At 43.1% G+C, this 25,052-nt stretch overlaps 1 protein-coding gene across 2 annotated transcripts in view; it reads left to right on the top strand.

Annotated features, from left to right (window-relative positions):
* The first annotated feature begins 22,438 nt into the window (after window positions 1-22,438).
* PDE8B (phosphodiesterase 8B) overlaps window positions 22,439-25,052 on the top strand; it is a 72,046-nt gene continuing 69,432 nt past the window's right edge. Inside the window, exon 1 of one of the 2 annotated variants that reach the window (XM_048291950.1) lies at window positions 22,439-22,813. In XM_048291950.1, the coding sequence (XP_048147907.1) occupies window positions 22,502-22,813 (312 nt within the window). In that variant the 5' untranslated portion in view covers window positions 22,439-22,501. The remainder of the gene's footprint in view (window positions 22,814-25,052) is intronic. The other variant, XM_048291949.1, reaches the window with a different exon arrangement.

Raw genomic sequence — 25,052 nt, 5'->3', positions numbered from 1 at the left:
GCCTAGATAAATCATTTTAGTCATTACAAATAAATATTAAGAAGGCTTAACTGAGTGTAAGGCTCATTTTTAAAGTGCTGCGGTAGATGCGTTATCAGGAGATCTTTAAGTTGAGATCTCAGGATACTTCAAAGGCCTCCTGTAACAGCTGGCAGGATTATTAATAACTGCCACTACTGATTTAGGTAAAGAGTGTGTTTTCTTGGGGGATTTTAACTAATGAGTCATGTCATTTTCTTCACCATAGTTTTTATTTGTTTTGCTTTGAAAGAAACAAGTTTCTGTTCTCCAGACATGGATATAGACAGTGTGCCTGGGTTTGACAGCTCAAAAGAGCAACCTACAAATTCTGGAATGTAAGGGTAGGAGCCTCAACTGGGATTTCACCATGACTTCAGTGAGTGCACACTGACTGCCATCATCTAATGGCCTGGCTGCTGAAGCTCATAGGTCAATGTTATTAAATAGATAATGGCTTGGGTGTTGGTACAGAACTCTACACACATATACACGTGCCCTAGTTCTTCAAGCTGGAGGAGAAATCAAAATGGTTGTGTCAGATTTTGCAGGAACAAAGTAGTGATTTGATGCTAGCTGGATGCCAGGCACCCACAGTGGACGGGAGAGAGAAAATATAACAAAGGGTCATGGACTGAGATAAGGAACTGGACAAGTTGCTCACCAAATACCATCACAGGCATGACAGACTGAACTTGGGGATATTAACTGAATTTATTACTAACAAAATCAGAGCAGGATAATGAAAAGTAAGATAAAATCTTAAAAACTCCTTCCCCACACCCCTGCCTCTTTTCCAAGCTCTACTTCCTACCTGTGCATGGAGACAGGGAATAGGGCTTAGGTTCAGTTCATCATAAGTTGCTCCTGCCTCTGCTCAGGGAGGGGAGTCCTTCCCCTGCTCCAGTGTGATGTCCCTCCCACAGGAGACAGTCCTCCACAAAATTCTCCAGTGTGAGTCCATCCTACGGGCAGCAGTTCTCCATTAACTGCTCCAGCATGGGTCCCTTTGCACTGGGTGCAGTCCTTCAGGCACAGCCTGCTCCAGTGTGGGTCCCCCTCAGGGTCACAAGTCCTACCGGGAAACCTGCTCCAGTGTGGGCTCCTCTCTTCATGAGCTCACAGGTCCCTGCCAGGACCCTGCTCCAGCAAAGGCCTCCCACAGGTTCGCAGCCTCCTTTCAGGCATCCACTTGCTCTGATGTGGGACTCCTCCAGGAGCTGCAGCTGGATCTCTGCCCCACCGTGGATCTCCATGGGCGCACCTGCTTCACCTGTTCTGCACCACGGGCTGCAGGGGAATCCTGAGTCTTGTGCCTGGATCATCTTGTCCCCATCCTTCTCCACTGACCTTGATGTGTGCACAGCTGTTCCTCTCCCACATTCTCACTCTGCTACATCTGCACAATAACTTTTTTCCTTTTTAAATCTGTTATCAGAGACACCTTACTGCCAGTTCTGATTGGCCCAACCTTGGCCAGCAGTAGGTCCATCTCTGAGCCGGCTGACTTTGGCTTTGTCAGACATGGGGGAAGCTTGTGGCAGTTTCTAACAGAAGCCACCCCTGTAGCCCCCCTACTACCGAAATCTGTCCATGCAAACTCAATACAGTGTTGGTATAGAAGTCTACACACACATAAACATGCCCTAACTCTTCAAGCTGGAGGAGAAATTTCACAGAATTGCAGAATACTCTGAGTTGGAAGGGACTATCAAGACCCAACTATCAAGTTGGAAGGATTATCAAGACCAGCTCTTAAGTGGATGGTCCATATGGGGATCAAACCCACAACTCCGGCATTATTAGCACCATGCTCTAACGAACTGAGCTAATCTCATTTTGTGACTTAAAATAGTTACATCAGGCTTTGCAGGAACAGCATGATCCCAAACTGAGTTCTACTTTTGCAGCACCATCCTCCTGCCAAACTATGTATGTTGCACTACTGCAATTAGCCAAGGAAGGTCTTTCTATTGTCATTGATTTAGATCCCCCATGTTTGCTCACCTAAACAAAGCATTTGTATTCAGTTGTTTGTATTCAGCATTTGGGTGACAGATGCACTAATACTTGGTGTTATCATAGTGCTGGCCAAATTGCAGCAGTGTTACATGTGTCAGGATACTTGCTTATTTTCAAAACACTGCACTTTTCAGATTGTGTATCTTTCTTTTGAATAACTACATGTTTTATATTCTTCTACATACTGTTAAAAACAGCCTAGAGCCTTGAAATACCTAACTCTTGTCAGCTGCAGTGGCATTATTTTTCTACTGGCTTCAGTTGGAGTCACTCAATTGACAATTAGCAATGTTTTTAGAAAGTGTATTTTGGAATCCATAAGACTCATTTAGAGTAAAAAATCCTTTTATGCAAAAGGATAACAGTCTTCACTTTAGGCTTTCAGAATGGTATTTTTTGCCAGCTACTTGCCACTTGTAAGTTTCTGTTGATTATGTAAGAATAGGATATTTTTTCATTGATGGTTGCATCTGTTTGTTTGTTGGGATTTTTTTATGATGACGCCTCTTTGAGTTCAACACAGTTACTTGGAATTTATGCTAGCATTAATAAGAAGAGAAATACGTTCCTAGCCCTAGATCCTCAGAATGTGAGGTAGTAACCAAAACCAAAACATGGCTGAGCACATTGATACATCACAATGAAAATCAACATAAAGAATACATTGTTATCCTTGCAGTAAGGCCTTCAAGTGTTGCAGAAATGCAAGAACCATAGTTTCCAGTTGTTGACTGCTTTAACTGCATGGTGCTAACACTGTCATCTCAATGAAGGTTTTTTTGCTTCATGATTTAATGTATAGTTATATTCTCATGCTCTCTTTACTCCCAGAGTCCCTAGCTTTTACTGTGCAGGACCAATGTATTTAGCAAGCAAGCAACTGGATCAGATTTTTTGCCTTCAGTTTCCCTCTCCCCAGTCATGTCTCCTATTCTCATCTTCTGGCCTACAGCAAAAATCTCATGCTGTTCCTTGGATGAACATGTTTCATCACTGGGATTCCCATGCTATCTGCTCTGCACTCTACATCAATACAGCTACAACCAGTGCATGAACATGAGGCTGAAGAAGCTGCAGTAAGTGGTGGCAACAATTGAATTAATGACTCTTTTATGATTTTAAATAGAAGCACATCAGCTACCTACTGTTTTCATGTAATAGAATCATAGGTTCATAAATAGTTTGAGTTGAAAAGGACCTTAAAGATCACCTAGTTTCACACCCTGCCATGGACAAGGAAACCTTCCACTAGACCAGGTTGCTCAAAGCCCCATCCAACCTGGCCTTGAACACTTCCAGGGATGGGGCATCCACAGCTTCCCTGAGTACCGTCTTCCAGTGCCTCAATGCCCTCACAGTAAAGAATTCTTCCTGATACCTGTTATAAACCTACCCTCTTTCAGTTCAAAGTCATTCCCCCTTGTCCTATAATTAAACTCCCTGATAATTACACTCCCTCCCGTCTTTCCTGGAGGTTACTACTTAGGTAGTGGGAGGTTTCCCCATGACCTTCTCTTCTCCAAACTGAACAACCCCACCTCTCTCATCCTTTCCACATATGAGAAGTGCTACAGCTCTCTGGTCAGTCCTGTGGCCCTTCTCTGGACCTGCTCCAGCAGGTTCATGTCTTATGCTGGAGGCCCCACCAGCGTGTGCAAAGATCTTCTTTGGGCTGTTAAAGTCTCCATAAGGTTTTCAGCACATATGGAAGAATTTGACCAAATTTCAGCCTTGAGAACTGCAACTCCCATTGGATAAATTTCCTGTGCTGAATTTTCTCTATGCTGTTCCTTGTTGTTTCATGTCAAAAGTGATCATGCTGTAGCTTTGCACTGGCATACAATTGCCTTGTTTCTGCAGGGTACTGACATTATCACCAGGAGTGCAAAAGGTGGAGACCACTTTATTTCTAACATGGCCACATAAGTAGAGATTATGATCAGAGTGATGTCACAGAGGAGCACACCCACACAACATCTCCCAGGAGCAGAAAATATTTCTGCACTGGCCTGACATGGCCTATTACAGGTTGCTGAGGTAGAGGCAGACTGAAAGTATGCAGAGAGTCTGTTATTACCAATCTGGTGGTTTCAACACTTTATAATTGCAGGCACAATTGAAAATTCAGTTGCCTGTTTGGCTGATGGTCAGAGGGACGTGAGACCTGGGTTTTCTCAGATTGGAAGAGTGACTTACACATCTCTGCCTTCATGCTTCTGCAGAATGAAAGCCCTTCTTCTGCATGTAGGAGGAGTGCTAGAAATTTTGGAAAGACTGATTTCACCAAGAGAATGGCAATGGGTTTTCTCATTATCTACAGCTTCATCTAAATGCACCTCATGCTATTATTAGTACATCTCTCAAATTCAGGCATTTGCAAAAGCAACAGAAATCTTTACTTTTCTGAATATGTTTTTCTGAACTCGTTTTTCTGAACTCATTTTTCTGAGCTCTTTTTCAGAGTTAAATGAATTCACACGATGCCACTAACCTGCATACTGTGCAACCTTTACATCTTGATGGAGTTGGACTCCGTGTTTTGCATTTCATTTCAGTGTGTTCTGTGAGACTAAGTGGTACTTACAAGGAAATTGATTTTTTTCTAAATTATTTTTTTAATTTATGTCTCTTGGTCATGTTTTCCATTTCATCTCTGATTTCATAGATCTCTGTGTTCTTGGTCTCAGTTTTTCCTGCTGAGAAGTGCTGACTGCTGTGTGGCATACATTTTTCTTGTAGAAGCACAGCTATAATAGTAAAAAAAAAGAAAAAAGAAAAAGACTGTCTTCATATTAATCAGGAAAGAACGTGTCCCTAGCAGTTTCTGTTCAATCTGAGCCCAACATGGAGGCTGATATAACAACTTGCAGTACTGATTGAAGTGCCACGTCTGCTACTGAGAAATAAAAACCTGATGAGTGAGCTTTTGTCAGGACCTATTTACACATCTAAAAACTCAAAGGCATTTTTAGTGTGTAGATGTAGATTTAGATGTAAATCAGCTTTGACCCAGCTATGCAGTTTTACACTACCTATTGTGTTTTGCACCAAACACTGTCCTTCATATTGGCAATCTTGCCTCCAGCTATTTAGGACTATAATTTGTGGATCTGTGGATTGGCACGTGTGAGCATGGCTAAGCAATCCTCAGCAGGTCAAAAGCTCTAGAGCATGGTTTTCTTTAAGGTTGGCCTCGTTCTCCAGATCTGTATTTTTCAGTTTGGATGATCTAGCCTCCCAAGATCATTCAGTGTGAACAAATTGAACAAATATAGCTTCTAATAAAGCTGGCAGGGCTTCTGTTGCTGAGGTCCTCCAAGAACCTAATGCCTCTTCAGCTGCTTTCAGAAAATTTGGAGGAAGTGAATTCCAAGCAGGGGATTTGCAGCTATGGTAGCCTGATGTGTGTTACACCTACAAGTCCTGGGAGTATGTCCTGTCTTCGCATAATTGAGGTGGGGTAATTAGAGTACTGTAAGCCTAGATGCAGACTTTGCTTTGGCCGAATGGTTTATTTCAGCATAAGCCTGTGCTTCTCTGACCCAAACCTGATGAAATGCTGGGTTTAAACTAAGGGAGGACTGATTTTTGCTGGCTTTTGCACTGAAAAAACTACATCAAGGTTTAAATCACTTCTTTGAAAGAAGACACCACAACTCTGCGTGCAGACAAGCCTTTTTAGCTTCAATTTGTTTGTGTGATACACAGACCAGAGAATACAAAGGCCATCCTTATTCTCCCACCAGCTCTGATCCACACATCTCTCTCTTCACTTGTTGTTCTCTGCTGGACCCATGAGGTCATCTCAGTTTGACTGTTCATTTGTGACTGCAATAATAATTTTTTAGAAGATGACGCATGTGGTGAGAATACCTGTCCTAATACTGTTAATGGCATGGTGAAAGGCAGGCTGAGCACCTGTCCAGGGCTGAAAGTAGACTCTAGAAGTGCTATTTTCCTTACCTGGGACTGATTTCAGTTTCAAGTCTATTTGCCAGTGTAACATGCCAACATTCCATCAGATTTCCAAAATACTCAGAGGAAGGATTTGCACTTACAGCTGCACACTGATGAGTGCCCCTTCTGATTCCCCTCCCCCAGCTCATTAACATGCATGTCTTCCCTTATTAGTGTTCGTCATTATGTGAACAGCTGGTAACTGTTCTGTTTTTCTTCTCATCAAAAAGAGGGCTTCACAGCCATGAGGAAAATTAGTATTAGGGACAAGCAATTTTTAATACTGACTCCAGGTCCATTAATTTTTTCATTATCGTTCTCATCATCATCATGGCAAGGATGGGCAGGTAGGCTGCGGACCTGATTCTCATCTCACTGGGAGATTATAAAGGGAGAGAAAGTCTTTCAAAGGAGCAGACTTACACCAATGCAAACTGGGGTAGGTGCAGATCAGGGTATGGCTCTCATTACATTTTTCATGGCTGCCTTTAAAATATGAGTCGTTTCTCTTCCAAATCCATTTTAACTGTAATTAACTGTAATGAAGATTTTTTTTCTCTGCTTGTATTTCTGAAATACATGCTCCACCAAAGATTTTACATTATCCCTCTGCTACATATCTTCTAATCAAGGTATAAATTATTTCTGTCACGTATTTAAGGAGAAGATGAAAAACTAAGAGATAATTGGTAACTAGGCACATTATCTGGGGTTCTCACTTTGATTTTTCTCTCAGTAGATGACTGGTTAAGAAGGAATATGCTTTTTTAGTGGACCATTGTGGCTGTGTTCAGGACTCTGAGCAAGGACAGGTCAAAAGATTTTGTGAGTCATCTGAAATACTCCAGCATTTAGATCTCCGCCTTCCAGGCTGTTGACCATTTTGGAGTGATATTTTGCCTTGGATTTTTAAATTACTTGGGATGGTTATTGTCTTCCATGCTTTTCATCCAGCACGTATTTTCCATTTTCTCTTCTCCATCCATAAGCTCAAGAACATAGTAATTTTCCATAGGAACCCAAGAAGTATACACATGAAAAAATTTTTTCCTGGTGTGGGAAACTTAGGTAAGCTGTAGTAGAGGTAAGAGAATATAAGAGCTGGACTTCTGTCTGACAGCACTAGTTCAACTCTTTCTAACTGCATGTGCTTTTACTATGCAAAGTCTCCAGAAATTATGTCTGGTGGATCTAGAAGTGTTGTAAATATGTGAGATTTCCATAGGAAAAAGATGTCTCATGCTATGTTGGGTGAATTTTATTTTTCTTTTAATAGTGTTTTTAAGTGCAGCTCCTCCCTCAAGGCCCCCTCTCTTCCTCTCCCACCCTGGTGGAATGAGGAGAGAATTGAAATAAAACTTGTATGTTGAGATAAGAATAGTTTATTAATTGAAAATAAAGTAAAATACAATAATAATGGTAAATAATAATAATAATGGTAATAAAAAGGAAAAAAATATGAAATAAAGATAATAATAAAAATGGAAAAGTGCTGCACTCTGCAATTGCTCAACACCCAATGAGCAATGCCAGACCACCCTTCTCAAACCCAGACTGGCCCCCCTTCCAAATAACTCCCCTCAGTTTGTATACTGGGCATGATGTTCTGTGATGTGGAGTAACCCTTTGGTCAGTTTGGGTTGCCTGTCCCAGATAAGCTCCCTCACAGTTGTTTTTTTTTTTTTTTACCTCTTCACTGGCAAAGCACGAGACAAGGGAAAAAAAGAATCTTTGGTTTAGAATAAACAGGACTTAGTAAAAAGCCAAAACATCAGTGTGTTATCAACACCGTTCTCATTCAGAATCCAAAACACAGCACTGTCACAGCTACTGAGAAGAAATTAACTCTACCCTAGCTGAAACCAGGACAAACAGTAAACTGTTTTTACACTTCTTGAACGTTGAACCCAACTGATAACAGACTGTAAGTCAAATAATTGTGGAAAAGAGCAAACACGAAACATATTCTGTACACATGTAAAAACATCTACATATATAAAATTAAGTTCTAATTTTTCCAGAAAAATATGGAACTATAAAGCTGTGATGTATGAACACAACAGATTAGATCACTCTCCACTCTTTTTCCAGGTTAAATACAAGCTCAAAATAGTGAATAGCCTTGCATTCAAACCAAACAAATTCAGTATGTTCTGCAATTAAGTTAAAATACACTTTGATGCCACAGATATATTTGAAATCAGTTCAAAATTGATTTCTGTTCCCTCCATGTCTCCCTCTGTATTGTTATACTGTCTTAGGATTTTTCATTTTTTTCTAATCTCACATTTCAAAGAAAATTAGTTTAAAACAAATTGGGAGAATAGTTTTAAATGAACAGAAGTCTTTAACCAGTCAGATGACATGAAAATTAAGGAAATGCTGAGAACACAAAGCAGAAAGATAAATAATTAAATTTCTTTTGAACGTTGAGTTGTTACCCTGTCTTCCAAATGAAAACGTACATACAGTCGTCAGTTGTCCGACCAAAGTCAATGAGACACTGCATTCTTCTGTGTTCGTCCACTTGCGGGATCACGTTTTCGTCTCTGGACCTGTTTATTCTCGGCCACTAGAGGGTGCTCAGATAGCAGTATTACTGGGAGTTTATAAATCGGTTCAGGGATTTGGGGCTTTTATGCAGCTAGCCATGCATTTAATTCTCACGTTCCTACTTGTTTTGGCTGGTTTATTTATTTGCTTGTTTATTTTCAGTCTGTCTCTTTATTTAGAGCTTCTGCAAGGTGAGGGGTTCTTGCTGAATGAGTTAGTTCTTCGTCATCTTGGTGTTAACTCTAATGATCAGCACAGCACAAATAGCCTTACCGTGTCGCTCCTCATATGGCCAAACATGCCTTACTACTCTGCAAATGTGAAATCAGCGTTAAAAAACAGCTTCCAAGTGATTAAAATAGATGTGATAGAATCCAGGAATTCAGGACTACTGCCGGGTAAGCAATGGTACATGGCTCACTCCCTTCTCTCTCTCCTTCTGAGAAATTCACATATATGTCTTCTCCAAACATACCAACTTCCATTTCCCATGCAAGGAGACATTCCATGTCGTAAAACTATTCACTCTGTCACTGGTATTAAAAGCCTAAGCAAATGCACAGGTCTTGCATAAGCTTCATGCATGATGAGTGTTGCCACTCTTCTGTAAGTATATTTCACTGCGCTGTGTAGTGTCACCCTGTGTTAAAAATCTCAGCCACGTGGGAGCCTTTGTGGTGACTTCAAAAACTTTGTGTGTAAACTCTTCTATATTCTCCAGGGACAAAGATAGGAAATTTTACATAATCGGGACGTCTGAACAGCTAGCAACCAGCCTCAGATTAACTAGGCTTTAGCAGTAATTGAATAATCTGTGGAACACCACATACCTAGACAGTGCCGACAAAACCCAAACAACATTATTGTTATCCCCCATTTCTGCTTCAGTCTACAACATAGGCCAAGAAACTGTAAAGAACCATTATTTAATTAAAGATAGGTTTGAGAGATTATAGGTCAAAAAAACCCAAACCAAAATGAAGCCCACCTTTTAGGGGATTCCAGGAATGAATGGATTGGAAGGAAAGAGAGCACCCAAAGGACAAGAAGAAAAGTGTGTGTGACTGTAGGCTATTGGCAATTTTCAAAGATGGGTGAGGAAAAGGAGATAAAGTCTCTATAAAGAAAGAGTTCTGGAAAAGTGCCTGACCACCTGTGCTTACAGAATTGAGTGCCTTTGCTGTATACAGTTCTGCAGGCATATTGTGTATGAAATTGTTCCAGAGTAAGCCAGAGCTTTTAGTTAGTTGGGTTAGAACGTAATTTTTCAGGGACAAAGACAAGGAGTTTTCTTAGAGTTTCAATGAATTAACTCCCTTTGAGAATACATAGTACCTGTGATTCTTTTCTTCACTGTCCTGTGCAGAACTGAGTATCACCATTTCTTCAGGGAGGTTTTGTTGACGTTTTTGCTGAAGCAAATGTATCTGGGTAATTGTGGTCCTATTAAGTACTAGCTGATGCTAAACTACTCCTTGTACAAAGGAAGATGAGAAAGTCATCCATTTGCCTTCAGTATTATTGATCAGTATTATTTCAGAGTCGTGAGTGAAAGAGCAGCAGTAGCTATAGATGATGATCTTGCAATGAATGGGCAGAAGTATCATGTGTGTGCAGTTGGATTAGTTAAATTTTGATCATCCAGCTACTCTTGGTCATAAGAGGATGAACATGTGATGATGGTCACAGATAGGAGAAGGCAGAACTGCATTGGGATAATTTTTCTCTTGGTTTTATTTGATCATATCTTTTTTCCAATCTTTTTTGTATTAGAATTGTACTTCTGGTTATGGTCAATCAACTAGAAATTGTGATTGCCCTGTGAGTGAATGGTTACTATCACTACTAGATCTTCCAGCAATGTGGAGGGCTCAGATAGATGGGAATATCATCAGCCTTTAAAAGAACTGTTTGATGGAATAGAGAAAGCAGAAAGCTGATTTAAGGGGTCACCATTTAATTACAGGAAAATTAGGTAGAGAAAGCAAACAGCATAATCCAAAATATTGGAGATGAGAAAAAGATGGCGTGAGAAGGCAGTAGCTTTACAAACTATTATTGCTGAGTAAAAGGTTTTTTGGAATAGAAACCCAAGGTGTGGCCCTGTAGACAGGTGGGGCAAAAGGGCAAAAACTGTAAGGGAGAAAATGCTCACGGAGGTGGAAGAAGACACAGGGAAGGGAGAAGCGATGGGATGAATTTGGAAGTCTGAAGGGAAACTGAGGCAGGGTAGTCTCCACAAAGGCACATTTTAATAAAAATTAATGGGTACTGTCATAAGTCTAAGGCAGCATGGTTTTTTTACTGGGGTTTGTTTCCTTCTTTAGCTGAAGTTGTGGTATTTGTTAGTATCTGGTATAATCCACTATGGAAAAACAACCCCGCTCATACAATGCACTGAGAAACCCATTATGTCATTTTAAAGGTCAGATTTTAAAATGGATTTGAACTTGTTTTGTAGATATGAGCCTGTAAACATTGCACATGGTGATTTGCAACTGCAAATAAAGAATATTTTACCTACCTGACTTGTGGACAAAAATGGTCTGGGTCAGCAAACAAGTTGCAAAGGGTTGTATATTGTTGCCAATGGTCTTACTTCCCTAGGTTTTTCTAGGAGGCGTTTTCCAGAAGTAGGTAGGACTGCCCCCTGACCTGAGATCTCATGTGTTTATTCTGTTACTAGAAATAAGTTGGGGAAGAATGGTAGCTTTGATAACTTTTGTCCTTGCGCAAGAAGTTGTCACTCAACTGAGTAGTACCTTTGCCTTTGTCTGTGAGTTCTGTGAGGAGTGCTTTTCTTCTGGAGATCTCACAGTCTAAGTGGTGGGATTTTCCAGCCTAAGGGACCTGTGAGAAATCAGCCAGTCTCCTAAAGGGGAGCACATTCAGCTGCTGTAATCACAAAAGTCACTACACAGCCATGCAGAGCACATACAGCAACCCAGCACAATGGCAAAGAAGGTGGCAAGACAGTAGGACGTGGTTACCACCCCTCCAGCAAGCCATCCATACCCCTGTGGAGTCTACAGGGATGAGCTGCAGACAGCAACCAGACTGGGAGTTCTTGGCTTGGCAGATATCATGTTGCCACTTTGTGAGTAAAAGTACTGGTATGCAGCACGCAATTCAGTGACTCTACCCCCAAGTTTATGAAATTTCAGGCTGCCTTCAGGACTGAGGCACCAAGGGGTAACTGCACCTCTTTGTTGCTGCTCTTAGAGCATTATGCCTTGAACACACCACAGCTTTTTGTACTCTCATTTGCCATGTGCAAAGGACTTCTGTGCCTTTTGTGCAGATATGTTTTTAACACACCTACTACCACAGCTGGGAAGAAAGTAGTGAAGACGCTGCTTGGATGCTTCTTGGGGGGCAACACAAGTCATCTTCATTGCTTGTGGAAATAAGCAGATTGCAGCAGTTGTACTAAAGACAGGACTGTGCAGCTCAGAGAGAAATGTATAGTTCTGCCACCAGATCCTTTACAAATTGGTATGGTTTATTATGGTCTTTACGGTTTGTTTGTTTGGGTTTTTTTAATGTTGCTGTTTTTAAATTCCTGCTCTGGAAATCGTTTTTCTCCAAGCCTGACATAACTACAACTAATTTGTAGATACGCTGAGACTAATGTATGCAAAGGATATACAGTTTTAATGTTTCATGAAGTAGAATGGTTTGGTGACTTTTTTTCTGCCAGCTGCTGGACCTAGCGAACCTTCACTGTATTTCTAAAATTACATTATTTTAGTCATTCCTAGAGTAACTCGTTCTTGTATGTGCTACACTAATTCATCCATATGTACAATAGAAAGCAAAAATTCCAAAAAGAAGGTTAAACTTTCTAAACTGAGTCTGTTTGTAGAAAGCCATGACTTGCACATCTGTGTACACCATTTTTTGGTGCAATGGCTCTGCGTTAAACATTATAATATGGAACAGAAAGGATTCTTTCTGCTGTGTCTGTCTCATTAGTTGTTCAGGACCGATTGTGTTTGTGCAAGTTCGCTGCATTATTGCAAAGAGATGAAAAACTTAGATTATTTCTGTACAATGAGCTGGGTAGTATTTTCTTAAGCAAAAACATTGGAGAGTTTTCAAATGCACCTGTTAAAATATTTGTATTCTAGCAGGTGCAGAAGTGTTCCTTTGTAAACATCATATTAACACACGTTTTGCACAGGTACATTATCTTTTGCCCCAGAACTGATGAGTTTTTAAAATGTCACGTGAAGTCGTTTTTAAAATGACTCATGTGAAGTTTGTATTCATCATAGTTACCTTGGCATGAGCCCTGTGCCTGCCTATCCATGCATGGGTGTCACACAAGTACACAGTCTGTGATGTAATAATCATCTGTGACAAAGGATTGCTTACAACAGGGTCCTGCTGTGGAGTGCTCTAAAATAGTGAATTCATGTTTGTGTGTTTGAAGCGTTACCCTGAGAGATTACAGGCACAGAATGATTCATGCCGCTTCCTTCTTCTGTGCCCCAGCCAAGTAACAGGATTCTGCCAAGTATTTGTAGCTCTTGAAAGCTGTGTTCATGTCTTTCCAGGATGGAAGATATCCTCAGTAAGTACACAGCCTGCCAAAATGAGAAGAAGAATTCCCCTACAATGGCTTAGATGAATATTCCTAGTACTATTTTATAGCAAAATTTATGTCAGTGAATACTCAACAACAAATTCCCAAAGCTATTAGTTACTGTTTGTTTGTGGGAGACAGCAAAAAGTGCAGAGAGCTTTGCTTGAGCTAGAGAAGATTTTTATTTTACACTACTTTTAATATGAGTTTGGTCTGCAATTCCTTATTTTTTGAAGAACACAGTACAAATGAGGAATTGCTGAGTTCTTTTAAACTGTTTTTCAATTAGAAAATGTCTCCTTCCTCTGATTCTATAAGTGGCATGGCTTACTACAGAAACAGGAGTGGACCATATGATCCACCAATGATGCATAATGATCGAACAAAACAAAGTCTTCATGCTGACAAAAGGACCTGTCCTTAGGTGTCCTAAATATACTTGAGAGTGAGAAAATCTCATCTGAAATATGTGGTGAAATGTATGTTCCCTATTCTAGACAAAAATGTCTTACAGTGCTTAATTCTGCTAGTCTGGCTCCTTGAATTGGGCATTTCAGTATCTGTAGTTCTTCTTCAGTGTTGTGTAGTGTTCTCTTCTGGTTTGCAATAAATCTAGAGAGAAATAATATCCCTCATGAGTATTTGCCTTGTGTGATGTTTGTGGCTTTCTAGTTTATATTTTACAAGTTTTGCTGTGCTATTTTTATACTATTTTTATATTTAATTACTTTTTTTACCTCATAAGAACATAAAATAATTCCATCAGACCACGTCTGTAACAATAAATGGATTGTCTGCCAACCAATGAACCACTCCAAGGCAAGACAAGACGCTACTGTATATATCAACTAATACAATTTATAACATCAGCTGATATGTACTTAAAACATTATGGCATTGGTTGCATATAAAGATTACACTGTGAAAGATTAACTGTGGCAAATTAAATGATTGATACATTCTGAAACCTATAGATAAGAGGATTAGTGAAGTATTCTGCAGCTTTTCACTCATATTAGCAGTCCCATCAAAGTCAAATGGTGTCAGGACTGTCTGAAGCCTGCTGGAAACTCTTTGAACTGACACCCCTCACTCCCAATCCAGTGATACCATTTCATCCCCCGTGGTTCTGAAAACCAGGCTCAAGAAGTGGGACTGAGAGTGCCCAAGAACCAGGCACCTAAAAAGCAGCATAAAGCCCACAGCTTTGTCACCTTTATCTTTTATATAAAATGGCAGCGAATTGTCCAGGAATGTAAATCTATAGCTATTGTTACTATTGTTATTATTAGTAGTAGTAGTAGTAATAGTAGTAGTACTGTTACTGATTGACACTTCCTCTCTGAAAATGGTTCCTTCTTAGCCACAAGCAATACTTTTCTGAGTACGCATCACATGATAAATCTCTGTCAGGCAGTGTCCTGTTCATCCAGCTGTGCTCTACTAGAGAGTTTTGTTAGGTATCTGTTTACCTCAGCTTCTAACATCAAACCTTAATGATTTTTTTTCTGTTTGTTCTTGCAGTGATCTGAAAACTTGAGGAGAGATTAAATTCAAGCTGGTATATAAGAACTGCATTAAAAAATAGTGAAGGAGAAATGCAGGGAAAGGACTGTGAGGAAACTGCAAAAAGTCTATGTTGCTGTATCCAAAACTTAGTGCTGGGGACACTTTTGAGCCTGTGTGTCCAGATGAGCACCCTGCCCTGATTGTGATGCAGTGTCTAGGTAAGATACTTCTTTTGGGTTTTTGTTGCAAACAGAACATGGCTGCATAGAATGGCAAGAGTAATTAATTAGTCCCTAATTTGTCCACCTAGGGAAGCAGGCTCCCAGGCAGACTGTGATGCTTTCTTCTCTGACAATTATTGGAAATAACTGGGCAAAGCTGATTCTGAAATTTCTGGTTGACTGGTTGATACCTGGCACTTTTGCAGAAGAACAAGAATGGTTATACCTCCTCTGAGACTGTATCAGGGCTGCAGTCCCAGGTATCCAAGAATATGACTGCATGCAGCTGAGGCTGTAGGAAACCTCCTACCCACCTCATCCATGCAGGACCAGGACCTTTGAGAGAGTGTCAAGGACATTAGCTCCCAGACAACAGCTCTTGCAGATGTATGGCCACAAAAAGGGGGATGTTCTGACCTGCTTTTGAGGGCATTTCAATATGCGCACTGTCTAGGGTTTCTGGGGAGCTCAGGGATTGTATTTGCTGACTATGTGTCTTTTTCCCCTAGAAATAGGGCAGATCTTCACAGTCCCTAGCCTCAATCTGACATAACTTGCTGATCCATGCTTGTACTGCTTCTCCTGTCTAGAACAAATTTTCTGCACAGGTTCAGTGTGCTGGGTTTATTTTGTGTAGTGGTTGGTGGGGTGTTTGGTGGTTTTGGCTAGACAGTTGCTGTAACTTGACCACTACTTGTCCCAAAGCTCCCAATCATCTTTAATATTGCTCTGCTTTTGTGACATTCACATGCTCTCCACTGCCTTGTGTGCAACCCCTTGACTTTTTTGGGTAGGGATTGTTTTCCATGGTGTTGTCTGAGTATCTTACAGAGTTCCCTCATTGAGGCCTTGTGTACCTCTACAAAGCATTGACAATATTAATGAACTTTGCAGAAATAGCAAAAATCCAAAAGGAAAAACAGACATTAACTGTTTTTAAGGCAAGAGGGGAAGAGTAAGAAAATGAGAGAGTCAAGTCAAGCCCAAAGATGTCATACCCAAGATGATGCTTTCCACCTGCCTCGTACTTGCTGTATACTAGAATACCTCAAAGACGAAAATAGGCTGTTTGAAGTATGTTTCCAATCCTGCCTCTGGCAGTTGAGATTTGCTCCAGATCATGGTTATGCTGCTCTCAACTGCAGGCAATTTGTGTCCCTTCTCCTCCTGGGTTTTTCTGGAGGATCCTGAAAAGCACCAGCACCAGCTATCAGCTCTGTGTGTGGATTTACCACTCTCTCTCAAAGGCATAACTTTTAGCTATGTGAATCATGCCAGGCTCAGAGCACCTGGTTTGCTGTATTTCCCCCGGGTGCTTTACCCCATTACCAGATGTTCCCGTCGGGGCAAACAATGATCAGTACAGCGCAGGGGCAAGAGGGTGGCCCGTGTGGGCAGGTTAACTCGGGGAAGCCGTTTTGCGCTCCTTCCCTACGGGAGGCTCAGAGGCGAAACTCATCTTTCTGGAGCGCTTCCAGCAGAGCGGGGCCGGGCGCGGGGCGGTGGCGGGAGCTCCGGGGGCGGGCCAGCCCTGGGGAAGGTGGTGGTGGCCGCCGTGCCCGCCCTGCTCACCTGAACAGAGGCGCCAGCGCTCCGGCGCCGCTCCCTTCCGCTCCTTGGAGGATGAACGGGCCGGGGAGGAAGGTAAGGGAAAGCCGGGCGGGTCAGGGGGTGGCGGGGCAACCCCAGAGGTGCCCGAAGCCGGGACACGACGGCGTCGGGTGCTGACACTTTCCGAGCGTTCTCCTGCTCCGGCCGGCGGGGCTGGAGGAGAAGTGTCCCACCGCCGGTGCCGCCGCGGCGTCTGCCCGGCCCCGCTCAGGGCAGCTCGGCTTCACCGGGAGTTGTACTCAGCAGTGCCCGGAGCCCCAAAGCCAAGGAGTCAATCTTACCGGTGGTGCCGTGACCACCCGAGAGGGATTTGCTGTGCAGATATTCCCGGAGAGGAATAAATCAAGGGAGAATAGTTCTGTTGTTGAAGTAATAACGAGCAAAGAACAAGCTGCTTGTGACGAAACGACCGCTTAAGTGCTGCTGGGGGGACTGTTCAGTGCTGACAGGAGAGCTGCTGTTGCATTTCTTAACTTTTGAGTGCGGTGGAGTATTTGATTCCAGCCAACCCAAAAGGTAAACCAAAGAGTTTGCTCGAGAGCACCAGCCTAAACCTTTTACATGTGGTGTGATCACTGTTGTTCTAGATAATTTGCTCATAACTAGAAGTATTTGGCCACCGTCCTGCCAAAAGTTAAGCTCCTCGGGTAAATGCTACCACCTATTGCTACTGCTAGTGGCTGAAGACTGTTGTTGCTATGTGTTTCTATATGTTACTCTTCGTCTTCAAAGCAGTGTAGTAAAGGTTTGCTGTGTCTCTCAAAATAAAGCTGATAGCAAGGACAGTACCAATTTGGCCCATTCTAGGGAAAATGGCTGCAGAAGTCCATCCCCAGGAGGGAATCTGCATCCCTGGGGCAGCTCATCATCTCTCACCAGTGAGGAGCAAAATCCCAGAACTGCATCTTCTCCTACCCCTAGGGAGGGAGAAACAACTGCACGACAGAGTAGGGCAGGAACCAATGCACTTCCTTGCTCGCTCACAAAGCGGTGGAGAAGGTAGAGAGTGAAGGAAGGCCCCCTGCCCCTCTCTGCGCTCTCAGAACAATTTGTGCCTGGTACACTTATACAGTGGCAAGGGCTGCTAGTGGAAAGGAAACCAGACTGAGTTTCCTCTTCATCTTTGCTGCCTTGAAACAGGCTTCTTTCCCCACTTGCAAAACATCCATAATGTAAAGTATTTTATGAACTTCTGGGCAAAACTGAACTAAGTGGTGTCCAAGCCAGTCAAAATCTGACTGTTAAAGGAAGATCGAAGTCAAGTTCTATGGTGAGATTAGCAAGCAATTCCAGCAACCTCATTCTATTGAATGATACCTACTGGAGGCTATCTTTTTTGTAGGATTTTGCAACAACTATCAATTTTGTAGGATTAACTGGGAGACTGTTATTCACAGTATGGTAAATTAAAACACAGTTTTGCTGCAATGAGTGATTTTTCAAAGTTATGAAATTAAAGGAATTTGGTGCAAGAATTTAAAAAAGAATATTTTGCGTTTAGGTTGAGTTTGAGAGACGTCATTGGTGCTAGTGATGTTCCTCTTTATTTTTTTGTTGAGTGAGTAATTGGATTTGTGGACTGAAAACCACACTTTGCTCTTTCTCAAGCAAAAGTAACCTTCACCTCTTGTATTAAATAATCTTTTTGATTTCCAAGTGCCATAATTTCTTGTGTTGTTGATGAGTAAAAGCATGAAGTTAGCATTTTATAATATATTATTCATTATCAAAGTACCATAAAGATGGGGGGTTTTAAAATTCAACAGAAGTGTACAAAGAAAAGTTCTATTCTAGCTCTCATGATTATTTTTCTCGTATCTAGTTTAAGTTAGAAACAGTGCACATAGTCTGGATAATTTAAATAATTTTTAGGTATTGACTTTGCTGTAATCTGGGTGTACAGGATGTTAGATTTTACTGTAGTTAAGAAATTTGTTGGACCAATATGAAAGGAGTGAGAAACTGTTGAGCCTCCTAAGAGCCTAGTAAATTTTTTTTTGTACAGGCTTATTTATACATTCTTAAACTGGTTTTACAGTAAATGAACCATGAATAGAGGTAACTGTCTTCAATAGTGGGTTGTCAAGTACCAGATTTTCAAGTCTCTGTAAAATACGACCTCTGAAGTAGTATATTCTTACTGCAATGAACTGGGATTTACAGATGATACTTCCAATAATGCCGACATTATCTTAGCAATCTACTCGTAGCATAACGCCTTAATATTGAGGTCAAAGGGAAGCCTATGAGTGGCTTTGGAAGGGATATCAAGTTTTGAGGAGTATATTTTCTTCGTTCTGGAGGGATTTGCAGGTGTAAACACCATAGAGAATGTATATCCACTACTTTCTACTCGAAAAAAACCCCAAAAATACAAGATGCTTCAGGGTCCCACTGCTGGCTTCCAGAATCACTCATATGTTTAAATTCATCATGCTGAAATTAGTCTGATGTAAAAAATTGGTTTCCTGTGAGCATAAAATTAGTTAAGATTTATAAAGTTGCAGTTAAAGCCAGCAAAGGCTCTTTAGTAGTGGAAAAACTGATACGTGAATATTTTCCTGTAGCTGGATGCACTGACTTCATTCTGGGGCCATACTAAATATGCGTTTCTGAGGGCAGATTCTACTTCAGTATATCTGTCCCTTCTGTAGGTCTTGGCTGGCACATGCTACTTGCAGTAAAGCCTTCTGCTTTAGTGCTCATCAGTCAGGGCATACTGCAGCAAGATGACTTCAGAGGCATGACTGGAGCGTGCTATAAGAGGTGGTGCAAGTGTACATGCGTGTGTTTTAAATAGTCCTTCTTTCTCCTTGTTCAGTAAATCCATGGTTGTCTTCTCACAGGCAAGATGCAGGAAGAGCACTGATGGTAGGAAAAGGAGTCTTTAACTTTCCTTCAGTTCCTACTTCAGTGACAGACATACTTCCCCTCTGCAGCCATTCACACAACTCCACTCCAACTTCTGCTCACATTGATCATCACTTTCTTGTTCTGTCCCTCTAAGTTCCTCCTGAGCACCATGCTTCTGAGGAGAGGCTGAGAGTTGAGATTGTTGAGCCTGGAGAAGAGCAGGCTCAGGGCGTATCTCATCAATGTATAACTGGAGGGAGGATGCAAGGAGGACAGACTCCTTTTCAGTGGTGCCCAGTGACAGGTCCAGAGGCAATGGATGTGGAACAAACTGTAGAATGGGGAATTCTCTCTGAACATCAGCAGGGAACTGTAAGGGTGGCTGAGCACTGGAATGAATAGGAAGTCTAGAGGTGTGGTCTTCATACTTGGAGATACAAAAAAATACATCCAGATATGCCCATCCCAAGCAGCCAGCTGTAGGTGGCCCTTCTTGGGTGTGTGGGGGATTTGACCAGATGCTGCTTTCGAACTCAACCATCCTTTGGTTCTATGATTTTGTGATGCTGCTGTCAGGCAAAGCATTGTTACTCTTCCCACTTTTCTGTTGCTTTTCAGCAGTCACATCGTTCCCCATCCTGCAGCCTTCACTCCTCTCAAGCACTCTGGCACTTTGCACAGAGAGGCTCATTCTCTTTAATCGTGCTCCTTCACCATTAACCTAAAGTAAAGAGCATGGGGGTTGCTGCTTGAGGGCTGCATTTAGCAACCCTTCTCCAGAATTGTGACTTCTTATTACTACAACTTAATTTCTGGCATCAACTCAAATGTATACCTAAGCAAGGGAAGTCCATGTGAGAATGGGCAGATTCCTGAAATGCTGTCTGAAATCAATAGCAAAGTTGTCACAGGATTCAATAGGAACAGGGCAGAAACCGGAATACTAGGATGTTAAGGAAACTTGAGTATTGACTGACTAACAAAATAACTTATCTGATAATTGATATCAATTCAGAAAAAGGGACTGTGAATAGCTAGCAACAGTTTAGGGTATGACATAGTATTTTCGCCAAGCTCATCCTGCAAAGTCAAGATATGGTTTATGTTCATATCCTTTATTAAAATTCTAAGTGCCGTTGATACCTGGGGTGGATAAAATTCCATGAAGAAAAGTATCAAACTAGATACTCAGCAAATCTTAGAGGTCTTTTGGGTAACATTGCTTACCCAGAAGCGATGGGTTTTGGGTGTACCCCACAAGTGTATGGGTTCTGAATGGCATTCCTGTGCTCCTGGCTCTCTTCCAAATCTCAGTTGTGATGTAGGGCAGGCAGCTCAAATCCCCAACTTAAATTTCCCAACCATTAATAGAAAGGAAGAGAGACTTGAGAGTATTGCAAGGAATGCATAAAATTGACTGCTCCTCTTATTAGCTGAGGTTTTAGGACACGTTCATCTGCAACTAAGTGCATCATGCTCTGGGAGGCAGCGAGGTCTCATCCAGAACTGCAGTCTAAGCAGCAAGAAAGGCTACATGGTTGAGTGATGAAACACAGTCTGCTTCATTTTAGTTATACTGAGCCTATCTTCAAGGTTGTCCTCAAAGATAGCCACCAGCAGAGCACTTTGGCAATGGGCAAGCATGCAAATATGTAGCATATGCAGGATGTAAGCCACAAGTTTATTTGTGAACAGTGACAACTAGTGGGGAAAACAATTAACTAGAAAAATGTGATCACCAGGGCCAACACGAGTTCACTGTGGCAACTGGAAATCTGAAAATACTTGGTCAAACAGATTGATGATCTCAGTCCAGTTTCCTGATGGACATCCTGATGGATATATTGCCATAATTGCAATGACTCATGAACTGGATCAAGAGAGACAGAGGCTAAAGGCTTGAAGTCTCTCTAAACTGAGGCATTTTAGCTGTGAACTCATCACTTATGAATAAACTGATATCTAATTCATGAAAGTGCTTCAAAAGCATTAAGAACCAAAATAACATATTCAGACCATTTTGTCATTCAACATCATAATCCTTGCACCAACCACGCTTCACATTTCTGGTATTTTTATACCACTCACTAAAACTAGGTGGAGAAATAGCGGTCAAACATCAGGTAATATTCCAAGAGGAAGAAAATGTGTATACACAAGCGTTCCTTGGTGACTTGGTATCAGATAAATGCTTTATTAGGCAGGAAGCATACTGCTTGGATGACATTACCAATTCTTGAAGGATTTATTATGTGCCATTGAAAACAGAGAGATTTAAACTAAAATCTTGCAAAGACTTAAAACCTCCATGTTTAGCTTTACACCTCCTACATAGTTTCACTGAGGTCAATGAAACTATTCACTGTGGAAAGCTAAGAAGGTGTGTAAATCTCTGTAGCATTAAACATTTTTCTTGATTATCTCCCCAGGGACTGGAAGCATGGATTGGCAGCTATCAGACACCTAGGGTAAAATGGCAACTTGTGTCATTGAATGCTGGCTTAATTGAAAAACAGCATTAAGAATTGTGAAACAATTCTGGCCTTTTTTCCTTAACTTGCAGTGAGTGCTATGTGGCTCTAAACTGCTCCCTTCAGTACCTCCAAACAGCTTGAGATCTGCTCACCCATGGCTAGGGCACATTTTGACTGTCAAAATAAGTGTTTGTAACTTCTTTTTTTTAAAGTATTTAGCATAACTGAGGTTGCAGGGGAGGTGTGTGTGTGTGTAATGTTGTCCATACGGGAGGCTTGAAAGCAGACCCTCTGCCTAGGTCGCGAGGTGGCTGCACCACCGGTGATGATCCTTCTCAACCTTCTTCTCATCCTTGTCCTCATCCTCCTCCCCCCACCCCAGGTGGACACAGCCCGGTGGTCGCAGGCGCTTCGTAAGACGCTGCTGAGGAGGGGAAGGGGCTTGGCGGGTCTGGGGACCCCGGAGGCAGCGCGGGGAGCGGGCGGGGGTGACGGGGAGGCGCCGCAGGGGCGGGAGTGGCCGGGGCAGTGCCAGCGGCGGGGGGAGGCGCCGGTGCCGGCGGCGTGGGGTGCGCGGCGCAGGGGCGGCGGCCCCGCAGCCCGGGCGGGCGGGCGGCAGGTGGGAGCGGAGCCGAGCCGAGCCGAGCCGAGCGGCGGTGCAGCGGGGCGGGGTGGGGTGGCTGGGAAGGGAAGGGATGGGCTGCGCACCCAGCATCCACGTCTCGCATAGCGGTGTGATATACTGCCGGGACTCGGAGGAGTCCAACTCCCCCCACCAGACCACCACGATCTCGCAGGGCACCACCACCCTGCACGGCCTCTTCGTTAAGACAGACGCGGCCGACTCCATCCCCTCCGTCCTCGCCTACCAGAGCCGGCAGCCGCCGCCCTCCGCCGGCCCCCGCCGCAAGGAGCGCAGGGAGTCCGGCGGCGCCTCCACCCGGTCCAGGACGCCCCACTGCTGCAGCGTTGAGGCGGAGACCCAGACCAGCAGCTCCAGCCCCAAGGTAAGCGTCGCCGCTCCGGAGGGGTCTCCGGCGGTGCTGATGCTGGTCCCTGCCGGCCGCGGCAGAAGGAGGACGGTGCACGGAGCCAGCGCCTCCCCCGCCGGAGGATGCTCGGCGGGCGGGATGCAGCTGGCAGGAGCGGTGCCCTAGTGCCCACTGACTCACCGCAGCTGCGGCGGCCGGGCCGGGCCGGGCTGGCACTGCTGCGGGGGGGCCGCCTCGCCTGGAGCTCGCCGCGGGGGGAGCAGAAGCCGCCGGGCCCCTCGGGCTCTCTCCGCCTCTCTCCGCCCGGAGCCCACAGCCTTGGTGCTGCTCCGGGGCGCCCTGTGCTGGGATCGATCACGTACGCCCAGCGAGCGGGGAAGGGGTTTGTTTCGAGCTCTGTGACTGATGGCAGAGAGTGGGCGCCTCTGGGAGAGGCGGAATACGATCTTCCCCCCGAGTAATTCTCAACTGCAACAAGCCCCGTACTTAGTGCTGGCTTTACTTCATCCCTTTTTCTTCCCGCCGTATCTGGTTAAAATGAACTGTTGCTACTAGGCGTTGGTGTTCGGCTGAGAACCGAACCACTGTGACCAGCACACGTATGCAGATGCACCTCGCTGGTGTAGGGCTGTGGAGATGTTCCTGGAGGGGCGGGCGGGGACTGTGTCTGTAGGGTATCTTGAAGGCTTGGGTCCCCCTCTCAGTGCTTAAGGCAGGCACTGCCGCAACCCGTCTGTCAACCTCTTCACTTAAGTTTAGCACTTGAAAAGAGATGATTGAGCTGAATTTTTTTTCCATGGTGTTTGTTGGGGTTTTTTTTAATACCAGGGTAGGTTTTTCATTAACTTCCCTGAAAGCCTTTTAGGAATTAAATTATGCTTTGTTGCCCTCTTCTAAAATTTATTAATATAAAAAGAAAAAAAGGTGTCATGATCCTAGCTGCAACTTAGGTTACTTTTCTGTTGTACTCATAAAGCAGGATATCATGTCACAAAGTAATCCTAGTATTTTGTTAGAATATCAGTAAGAAATTCCAAAGTTATAAAATATTCCCTAATAATTTAAAAATTCAGAAGTCATCTTAAGGAAAACATAAGTGGAAGAAATCACAGAAAAAACCCCAAAAGCCGCCACAAGCCATTGTCAGTTTGTTAGTTCAAATGCTGAGAAACTTGTAGACTTGTCTGCAGTCACATTGACTGTTTTACTCATTCAGATGAAGAACCTGCATCATCAATGACTGGGACAAAATTCAAGCATGACTGGAGTAAAACATTTCTTATATTTTTTGGGTTTGTGGATTTTTTTTTTTTTTTTTTTTTTTTTTTTACATTTCAGAGTGCAATATTTAAGACAAAATATGATTTCTTTTTTAATGTAGAGGAGAGCAAAATGAAAACATTTTCACAGTTGTTTTGAGAGTAGAAAAAAATCAAAAGAATTGAAAAAAATTTTAGAGTGGTAACTCAGTTCTCAATAGTTGTTTATTATACATTATTACATTATGTGCTGTTACAAACAAATACATTTCCCAACTTCCTAGTTATTAAAACTGAATGTATTTCAGATGTTTTTGAACTTTCTGATTTGTATTGTAATATTACTTGTTCAACAAGGCCAAGTGCTGGGTCCTGCCCTTGGGTTACAACAACCACAGGCTGGGGCAGAGTGGCTGCAAAGCTGCCCACCGGAAAAGGACCTGGGGGTGCTGGTGACAGCGACTGAACGTGAGCCAGGGTGTGCCCAGGTGGCCAAGAAGGCCAATGGCATCCTGCCCTGGATCAGCAATGGTGTGGCCAGGAGGACCAGGGATTGTCCTCCTTGTTTGGCACTGGTGAGGTCACACCTTGAATCCTGTGTCCAGTTCTGGACCCCTCACTACAAGAAGGACACTGAGGTGCTGGAGCATGTCCAGAGAAGGGCAAGAGAGCTGGTGAAGGGTCTGGAGCACAAGTGAGGAGCAGCTGAGGGAGCTGGGGGTGTTAGCCCGGAGAAGAGGAGGCTCAGGGATGGCCTCACACTCTACAACTGCCTGAAAGGAGGCTATAGCCAGGTGGGGGTCGGCCTCTTCTCCCGGGCAACAAGTGGCAGGATGAGAGGAAACGGCCTCAAACTGCTCCATGGGAGGTTCAGGTGGGACATCAGGCAGAATTTCTTCACATAAAGGATTGTCAAGCATTGGAAGGTACTGCTCAAGAAAGTGATAAAGTCACTATTGCTGGAGTTGTTCAAGAAATGACTGGATGTGGCACTT

This window comes from Corvus hawaiiensis, chromosome Z, assembly GCF_020740725.1.
Source record: "Corvus hawaiiensis isolate bCorHaw1 chromosome Z, bCorHaw1.pri.cur, whole genome shotgun sequence".
Taxonomy (NCBI): Eukaryota; Metazoa; Chordata; class Aves; order Passeriformes; family Corvidae; genus Corvus; species Corvus hawaiiensis.
The sequence above is the reverse complement of the archived record's forward strand: the minus strand, read 5'-3'. Positions and strand labels throughout refer to the sequence as shown.